Below are 10,348 nucleotides of genomic sequence, written 5' to 3'. Positions count from 1 at the left end.
AGGGAAAGAACAGAAGTGTGACTCCCTACAGGTTGTTGTTCAATTGACTTCGGGACAAAATTAGGACACGTTTTATCCCGCATGCAGGCTGCACCCTTCTAATTACATGAATCTTACCTTCATAGACCATACTGAAGATCGAATTACACTAATAATGATAATCACATCCTATTCTCTCCTGTGCCCTAGAAAGGTTATTTTTTTTCCTTTGCTAAAACTGAAGTGACATTTCTCCATTACCAGCTCATTCATTCCTACTCATTTCCCCTTCCCTTCCTTAACAAATTGTTCACATGAGTCAGTTAACCTCCTTCCATGTGGCTGCAGCTGAAGAAAACACGGCGGTTTTACTTCACCGTGTCTTCTAAGTTATCAATGAGTAGACAAGACTTCCCGTCTCAGGGAAGCTAAGCACTAAACACAAACTTACATCTTTTCCCAGTACTCTGAGTTCAAACTGTGTCTCCTTGAAGTGAACCTTTGTAATCCGAGGCCTGAAAAGCAAAACAGATAGTGGGAAGTATTCAGCAGAAAAAGACTGGCTTCTAGACTGCTACTGTAACTGGAGAGAGTTCCCTGTACATCCTTCATTCTGGACACCTTCTTGAACAAAACTCCATTCTCACTCTCCTGGGCTTCTCCAGTAAATGCAGACAAGCTTGGAGTCCCCAGGCCCTGGTGGTGCTGCCTTCCCAGACACAGTGGAGTGCTATGGGCTCCCCTATCTCTCTCAGATCCTTCCCCATTTAGAGTTAGAACTCAGAGGAGTCCTGGGCCCACAGACTACCCTGGAATGGGTAGGAAATCCTACTACACACAGCTTCCATGGACAAGAGAGTCCAGAATCAAAATACCTGAAATTTACAGAGAAAAGATACACTGATATGCACTGGAAGAAAACTTATAGCCAAGTTCACTCATTTATTTGTCAACCACTGGAAATGTACCTGTTTGCCTTTCCCCAACTCTTTCAATAGCATACAAGTCCCATAAGCCAAATACATACAGCGTACAACTTTAATACCAACTCTGCCCTCAAGTTAAACTTACCAGAAATACTTCCCCACTTGTTTTTTATTCTTGTAGACAACAACACCAACCGGAGTTAATCCTAAGAAATACTCAGATTTGTTTTCTCCCTACAAAGACAAACATATGTTTATAACCATAAATTTGTTCATGTAAAAACTCTTTCTCAAACTGTAACTAGCCATACACACATAATCTGTTGCATAAATACTAGATCTGGTTTTTGAAAGACATCAGCTTAGAAAGCTAGCTAAGCTATCATGGTAGCTAATGTGCTACCACACACATTGAAAACTTTTTTCAAAGTTTTTAAGAAAATTTTTCTTAGTGCTTTCTAACTGGTCACCTCAGTTCATTAAGAGAACCTGGACTACCTACCAATCCAGACACTGACTGAGTCACCCCGTGTTGCTTCTACAGTGGTGTTCAACCCTGGTTGCACATTAACCAGGATTCCCTCATGCAGCTTAAAATGCTGATGCCTGGGTATCATCAAAACTGGTTAAATGAGAATCTGTAATGAAGGGGCCCAGGTATCAAAAACACATAAATGCTCCAGGTGATTCTCCTGTGCAGCCAAGAACTGACAACCACTGGCTGCTCTCAAGGGCCCCTTCCAAGGACTCGTCTTGATCTTACTCTCTGATCGGGACAGTCATGAGTCCTGGTTCACCACCGCCCTCCCCAGAAACCTCAGGCAGCCACCTGCAGACATACACATGGATTTTCTGAGGTCTCCAGCATGCTGCTTCCTATTTCCATTTGTGACTTTAAGACTGCTCAAATATTTTAAAATACGATCTCTTCTGGTAGGTAAAGACTAGAAACCCTTCATTTCCGGGCAATAACAAATCCCAATTAAGAAAATGGGATTCTGGGCTTCCCTGGTGGCACAGTGGTTGAGAGCCCGCCTGCCAATGCAGGGGACACGGGTTCGTGCCCCGGTCCGGGAAGATCCCACATGCCACGGGGCAACTGGGCCCATGAGCCATGGCCGCTGAGCCTGCGCGTCCGGAGCCTGTGCTCCACAACGGGAGAGGCCACAACAGTGAGAGGCCCGCGTACCGCAAAAAAAAAAAAAAGAAAATGGGATTCTGAAATGAAAAGGTCACAGAGTGGATACCAAGAACACACAGAGAATTGTGTTTGTACCCATCTTTTTTCTACCCTAAGGTCAAATAACAGCCTGCAAAGTCAAATTCCCAAGGAACATAAGATAACTAATATATTTTCAAAAAATATCAGCTGTTGCCCACTTTCAGTTCTAAAAATTCAATTTTAAAGAATTGTATGGAAGATTCTAACGAATTCGGTTAATTTGCCATAAATTTCCACCTCCCACCAAAAAAAATATTTTTGAATTAGAATAAACATTATACAAATGCAGAGGCATCGTGTAGAAGACTCTCTCTTTATACATTTCCTATAAAATATATTTTTTAAAAAACTGAAAACCTAACAAGATTAATGTGGCTAGAAGAAAAAAATAATAATTACCCCACAAAGTTTTAGAAGTATTTTTAAAGGACAGTAGTATGGAGCACTTAATGGTTTAATGAGATTAGACTGTAATTTATCAGGGAGCCACTACTCCCAAATATGTAACTTTTATTGCCATATTAACAGTATAACGAGGGATGCTTCTAATTCTTTACAAATAATATGAGATGATTTGTTTTAGCAAACTCTGATGAGCAAAAGACATATTACAAAATGAATACATCAATGAGCTGTTGGCATTACAGTAAGTCTTATCAGGGTTTCTTAAAAATTGAGTTCCAAAAAAAACCCAACTGAGTTCCATAAACCAAATGCCAAACATGCAATCTATGTATAATCTTTAGCAATTCACTTCGTGTAAAGAATAAGACACCTGGTCCATTTTCTCAAATAATCAAATTTGTCTATTGGTAACTAAACTCTCATAAAATCAAAGACAATGACATTCCAATCTCACTGGTGTAGAATAACCAGTTGGTAACCTTAGAGGAGTGGCTCAAAGTTGAAGACCTGGATCCTGAACACTCAGTAAGTGCCCACTGATCATATTCCGTAAGTTTTCATCAGCCACTGAAGAAAAACTGCAAAAATTCTCCTATTTATGCAGTAGCAATAACTACAGTAGGCAGTAACCCTAATATTGACAGAACCTGCATATCCAACATAGAACCACCAACAGTTACACATATACTGTTGCCTAAAGTCTACTTTAGCCCGCAGGTGCTTTTATGAATGTTTTTCAGCCATAAAATCTATTTTTTGGAAAATCCTCCTGTTTTCTGTCTAATATAATCAATTATAGACCAATTGAAAACTGTTTTGATGTTTAGCTAAGCCCTCTGGAGCTGTTATCCAGGTTGTATTTTCAAGCCCAGTTAACTGTTTTTCTACACACGGAAATATAATCACAGACCTTTATGCAAAACTCATTAGGCTTTAATCCAGTCAAGAGATTCTTTGTGTTCAAAAACATCAGATGAAGCAGTATCATCTGCTCGCTAAACAACAGGACTGCTGCTTTCCTTTGGGAGTTCCAATGACTTTTTAAGAAAATGTCATCAGCTTAAAATACTTTGTGTTAATTAAATGTTACTCACATAGACAGGATGGAGGTCAACACCGTACATCTCCAGGGATTTAGCAGTCCTCAAATAATTCAGCTCCGCTTCAGGAGGAGCCTGACCCCTACGCCCAGCATAAAAACAAAGAGCCTTACTTTGCTGATAGCTACTATCCTCACAGGGAACAGAAGCCATTTTCACTATATTCACTGGAAAAATAAATAATCCTTTGTGCTAACAGAAACATAAGCCTTTGTATTTCAAGAAGACTCTTGCCTTCGTGGTGACAAAATTTTAATACTCTGAGGTGATACTTGTAAGTTGATTTCATTTACCAAATCTAGTTTTGCTCATTATAGCTGATCCCAGTAGCCCCACATATAGTAAAAAGTCTCAGTTTCAGAAACCCCCAAAGAGATTACTGAGCATATAAGCACTCAAATTAAAAAGCATACCCTTTACAGACAGTAAAACGTCTCTGTGTACCGGCAGCTCTCCACCGGGAGGCAAACGAAGGAGAGCAGCGTTGGAGTAAGAAGAGAATGGGCCCTCACCACCCAACCGGGGCTCATCAGCGTCTCCTGAGCACGTGTGTAGTCCTTTAGAAACTGTAAAAGTACTTGTCACTTTCTTAATACAAAGTATAAAAATCTTCCCAAAATCTTCATTGGTGACAATATACAGAAAATAGCATTCATTCCTAAAGAGGGTAAGCATCTGCCAGGAATCTCCATGGATGACTGGAAGTGTGTGTGTGTGTGTGTGTGTGTGTGTGTGTGTGTGTGTGTGTGTGTGTGTGTGTGTGTGTGTGTGAGTGACAGAGAGAGAGAGATTTTTAATGGTTAACAAAAGGAGTCACAAAGTTTTAAAAATTAAGAAATCCTGCTTCAATGCAATCCCATGTTTCAGCCATGGTACTCTGGAAAGCCCAGCAATATAATACTTTTGAAATCTATAAAGAAGAATGTTTACCACAAATTAGACACAAGAAAGCTACCAAACCTTGATCAAGCTTTAGTCTTTTAGAAATAACAGTCACGCTGTCAATGCCATGCCATGAAACAGATAAGGTCCTTTATCAAAGCTCCCTGATAATTTCAAAACATAAGTGTACTTGGAAACTCCTAGCAGAATCAGTATTCTCAGGATGTGCCAAACACAGTGCCCTTCATAATGTTATAACAGGTACTCTCTTAGCACCCACTTCAGTGAAACCTTAAAACGAAGGACTCTAGAGCCAGGCTGGAGAGCATTCTGGGGCATGTTAATACAAGGTGGAAAGCCTAGTTTCTCTGATTGCAATTCAGCAACTGACTTCTGGTGCTACTCACTGAAACAGATCCTTTAGGCAAACATTTTTTGTTGACCAGATTAATTCTACACTTTTTTTCACCTTAACTGTAATACATCTGAAAGAAACTAAGCAAATTCAAAGGGGAATGTTACATAAGAGGCAATAAAGCAAAGTTAATCAGTATAGAGGATTTAACCAAAATAACTATAATTAAATTATAACTTCAATGCTGCAGGCCATTAATTGAAAATCCTACTAGTGGAGTGTGTTTATTTCTCAGAAGCGCATGTGGTGTTAACATAATACCCCTTGAGGCTCCACACTGGCATCATGATCTCCAGATTCATTGCTAGAGACTGAATAGGGCTTTGCTTGTATCTGTGAAGAACTTACATACTTAAGACAGAGCAAATCGAGAATACATTAAGGCTTTTGTGGTAATAACATATATTTATAGTTTAAAAAAAATAAATCTCACAAGGTACTGGTGACTGAAAAAAATAGAAGATTGCAAAATACGGTATGTACAGAATGATTTCATTGTAAAATCATACATACATAAATCTATATAAAATAAATTTTCTCTATGGGAAATCATGCATAGAGAGAGGTCTGAAAGGCCATTAACTAAAAATATGTTGACTTTAGGTACTGGGATTTACTCTCTCTTTCACACTTTTTTTTTCCTTTATACTTTTTAAACTGTTTGGGTTTCCTATGTGCATTTTAGTGTTATAAGCAGTAAAAAAAAAAAAAAAACACTTTGAAAAGAAAAAATGTTCAAGGCGCAGATGAAGAATTTGTTAAGAAACTTTTCTTAAGCCTGTCAATAGCATAAGATGATGGTTGATGGGCGATGTGACATAAAGTGGGATTCTTTTTCTTCCAGCTTTATTGAGATATAATTGACATATAACATTATATAAGTTAAAGGTGTACAACATGTTGATTTGATACATTTATATACTGCAAAATGATCACCACCAGAGCATAGCTAACACCTCCATCTCCTTACATAATGACCATTTGTTTTTTGTTGTGATAACGTTTGAGATCTACTCTCTTAGCAACTTTCAAGTGTATGGATAGACCATGAGGGCATAATGCTAAGTGAAGTAAGACAGATAAAGACAAATTCTTGTACAATACCACCTGCATGTGGAATCTAAAAAAGCCAACCTCATAAAAACAGGGACTAGAACGGTGGTTACCAGGCCCTGGGGGGCGGGGGTAGGGAATGGGGTGGTGCTGTGCAGGAAATGGAGAGATGTTGGTCAAAGAATATAAACTTCTAGTTTCAAGATGAAGTTCTGGGGCCCTAATGTACAACATGTTGATTATTGTTAATAAAATGTGATTCTTACATTAGAGTTTTATGAATCCTTTCTATAGCTTCTTCAAGTTCTTCCTTCTGATCAGGAACAAACCGGTACTCTGACACATAGCCCGCAGTATGCTTATACGGATCATAATCTCCAAGTTCCGCTAAAAAAGAAAGAAACCGTAAATTTTTCCATTTTAGGAAAATATCCCTAAAAATACAGGAATAAAAGTATTCTTCTCATGCTTAAATATTTTCTTCAAATGCTTTATTAATAAATTTATATAAGATAATAACTAATTTTAGTTTAAAACAACTCTGATGAGAATATATGGATAGTATAAACAAAATCTTATCTTAAAAAGATAAAATTTTTGCTTTCTGCAAGACTATGATTATCATTTTCATTTAAGTTATTCTTACCAGTTTATATGAAGTAAAATGTTGTAAACAGAATTTAAAGTACATATAATGGAAATGCTTGAGGTGAAAAACAACCATATCCTCTCTCAGACAATGACACCAAGAGATAAATCATGTGGTTCAAAACGTATTTGCCCCACATAATGGTCATGGAAATATAATACAATGCTGCACATAACCCCATTACAGTTTACACAAAGAAACTAAATGAAACCAGAGAGCTCACTATGTTATGCTTATAAAAATTCTCCCTACATTAATCCACCTTCCAAACCCAACCAGTTCCCCAGTTCATTTATGCAACATTTTTCCTAGAATATTTTTTCTAAACTATTTCTGGTCTGCAAGAATCACACAGGCAAGGAACGTGCTGTCTCATCACCCCCATACCCTGCTTGATTCTTAGAAGGGGCTCAGTAAATATAAGTGGAAACAGCCTCAGCTTCAGCCTCCAAAACGACAGTGCAACCTAGAGCTGCCCCCATGGCTGCCACATTGATGGCAAGAGCTGACGGACAACGGGTGTGGACTGTGGGCCACGCTCTAAACTGGCGATGGCACCTGCCCAATGTGGAGTCATCACAACAGCCGCTTGGAAGCAGTGGGATCTCTGAGGCAGGGCGGCTCAGAGGGATCAATCAACTCAGGAGGAATGTAGAATAGAACAAATTTTCAGACCTTCCACGGAATCAAGAATCAGTGCTATTCCTGTGACTAAAACTCCATGCAACCCACTACAAGGGATATGTAACCGGCTTCACTTTTACCCCTTCTGAAGGCACACTGATTAAAACTTGAATTCTGACTAAATTCAATTTCTTTTTAGCAAAATGTCATTTGATAAGAAGAACTTTATAAACTTGCTTAAAAAGAAAAATTCAAACATTCTTCTCAAGAGCTCTGAAGTAAATTTACTTAAGTGGAACCTACACTGGATGGCATACGCTCCCAGCTGAGCAGCAGTGTTGACAGGGCAGGGCAGCCGGCCCTGAAGGACATCTTGCTTCACCTGCAAGAAAAACTGATATCTAAAAGAGAAATGGAAAAGAGAGATTAATGATATCTTCCACTACCCTGACCTGTAGCTTCAGACCCTGAAACCCATCACCTTTAACGAAAATAAAGCCACTTTCTTCTCTTTTGTGAGGGGGCCGTTGCGTGAACAGGAACTGTTTACACACACTGCAGAGGCAATCAGGGTAGTGGCTAAAGAGTGCCGGCTCTCAAGTTAAACCAACTGGATTGCATCCCAGCTCCAGGACTCACGAGCTCTTGGCCTTGGGCAGCTGCTTCACATAACAGCCAGGCTCTTCAAGGGTAAAAATGAGACCATGAAGTATCTACACCTCATCAGGTTGACGTGGAGGTTTCATACAAGCTAGTCTCACCATTCTCACCACTGCCACTGCCACTAACACTACAACATGTTCTCACTTGGATGAACAAATTACAAGGACCCAGCCAATATGCTATGTGTTATCAGGGTCTAAAATCATGGATACAGGACAGAAAGGTCATTATAATGTAATTCCATCAATCCTCCCACTTATTAAGATGCTGCCCATTATCTGCGGCTTTGCTCATTCCATCTGCTAAAAGAAAACCTTGTATAATAACAGTGCTACTGGGCTTCCCTGGTGGCACAGCGGTTAAGAATCCGCCTGCCAATGCAGGGGACATGGGTTCAAGCCCTGGTCCAGGAGGATCCCACATGCCGTGGAGCAAATAAGCCTGTGCGCCACAACTACTGAGCCCATGAGCCACAACTACTGAGCGTGCGTGCCACAACTACTGAAGCCTGTGTGCTACAACTACTGAAGCCCGCGCACCTAGAGCCCGTGCTCCGCAACAGAAGAAGCCACCGCGATGAGAAGCCCGGGCACCGCAACGAAGAGTAGCCTCCACTCACCACTACTAGAGAAAGCCCACGCACAGCAACAGAGGCCCAACACAGCCACCATAAATAAATAAATGAATGGATAAATAAAGAATACTGCTACCCGCTGTTCTAAACATTGTAAATATAGTAACTCATTCCAAGTATTTAACAGACAATAACTTATTTAAGACTTTAAAATGAGGTTAGCACTATTATTATCTCTTTTGCAGATGAAGAAGCTAACAGACACAAAGCGATGAAAAAATTTGTCCACGATCTCGCAACTAGTTAAGTAGCATAGCTAGAACTGGAACCCAGGCAATGTGACCCTAGCACTCTCTTAATCAGGATGTTATGCAACCTTAGCTAGTTTTCCCCCTATCCCTCCCATTCAGCCTTTCTGCCAGTGGGTGAAAGAGGTTTATGAACCAATACAATGAACTATCCATGCCATCCTCAGCCGCCATCACTTATTCTCTCTCTCTCTCTCTCTCTCTCTCTCTCTCTCTCTCTCTCTCACACACACACACACACACACACACACACACACACACACACACACACACACCAGGCTGTCTTTTGTGATTTCTCTTTCTTTGCAAGGTGACGCTTGCTGTCATTGGGAATGGCTGGAAAAAAGCATAGGAAATTAATTATAAAAATCAGCCGTGGGGGCTTCCCTGGTGGCGCAGTGGTTGAGAGTCCGCCTGCCGATGAAGGGGACACGGGTTCGTGCCCCGGTCCGGGAAGATCCCACGTGCCGCGGAGCGGCTGGGCCCGTGAGCCGTGGCCGCTGAGCCTGTGCGTCCGGAGCCTGTGCTCCGCAACGGGAGAGGCCACATCAGTGAGAGGCCCGCGTACCACAAAAAAAAAAAAAAAAAAAAAAAAAAAAAAAATCAGCCGTGGTAAGTTTTTCTTCACCCAAGGCTCACAACCAAAGTTCTTAGTGAATTTTAGATGCTACTCTGATTATTTCTAGAAGATTGATAATCAACTTTGTATCCAAAGGCTTAAGTGAAAATCTGCCTAACACCTTGCGTTTCCCCACTACTCATTTAGTAAATGTCACCACAGTTCTCCAGACACATAAGCAAGGGAAACCCAGGAGAATGTGTAACCCCTGGCACCCACATTCAATCACTAAACCTGTTTTTTGGAGTCTATACACTTTCCTCCATCTCCTAGTCCAGGTCACTAACCACTGGGTTTCTAAAACCTTCACTACCCTTGCCACTAGTCATACTTATCTCCCTTGCAAAAGACCCTTCCAAGAGGTAACTAGGATAATGTTACTCCCTTGATTTAAAAACAAACAAACAAAACTTAAGACACTTCCCTTTGCCTTCAGGACAAAGTTCAAGATCCCTAAGATAGCTTACAAGACTTGCTTATTTCTTGAGCCAAATCTCTTGCCATTACCAATGGCTAACCCCACTCCTTAAGTTGCGTTCACTTTCCCAGCCCTACTACTTTCCGTTCCCTGAATGCTCATCTTAGATATCAAATCCACTTTGTTATAATCATCTGGGCTCCTCTTGAAGAGGAGAAAAGCAGAGTAAAGTGACATTAGCAGAACTGAAATGCAAAAATATAGAGACATTTCCCCAGAATTACTACTGCTTGCTGGAAACTTGTGTTTAGCTGCACTCCCTTCCTCTATTGTTAACTTGGAATCTCTTTTCCTAAAGTGTATTTTTTTGAGTAAATGGGTCACAGAGGCATATTTGTCTTGCTCCATTAAGACTTTTATAACATTTGACTGAATAGTAAGATCTTTTGCCAAATAAAGAAACTGAGGGACCTAATCCCATAAGACTTTGCTTCAGAGAGAAAGGGAAAGA

The 10,348-nt window shown here is 40.3% G+C and overlaps 1 protein-coding gene across 1 annotated transcript in view; it reads right to left on the bottom strand.

Moving 5' to 3' along the window:
* Positions 1-10,348, bottom strand: part of EPB41L4A (erythrocyte membrane protein band 4.1 like 4A) — a 253,773-nt gene that overhangs the window by 93,383 nt on the left and 150,042 nt on the right. Inside the window, exons 5-9 of the mRNA XM_007451202.1 lie at positions 7,559-7,656; positions 6,249-6,369; positions 3,627-3,714; positions 1,051-1,139; positions 431-494 (exon numbers count right to left, since the gene is read on the bottom strand). Coding sequence (XP_007451264.1) covers positions 431-494; positions 1,051-1,139; positions 3,627-3,714; positions 6,249-6,369; positions 7,559-7,656 — 460 coding nt within the window. The remainder of the gene's footprint in view (positions 1-430; positions 495-1,050; positions 1,140-3,626; positions 3,715-6,248; positions 6,370-7,558; positions 7,657-10,348) is intronic.

Source organism: Lipotes vexillifer, unplaced genomic scaffold, assembly GCF_000442215.2.
Source record: "Lipotes vexillifer unplaced genomic scaffold, Lipotes_vexillifer_v1.1 scaffold91, whole genome shotgun sequence".
Lineage (NCBI taxonomy): Eukaryota > Metazoa > Chordata > Mammalia > Artiodactyla > Lipotidae > Lipotes > Lipotes vexillifer.
This window is presented reverse-complemented; position numbering and strand designations above follow the sequence as displayed.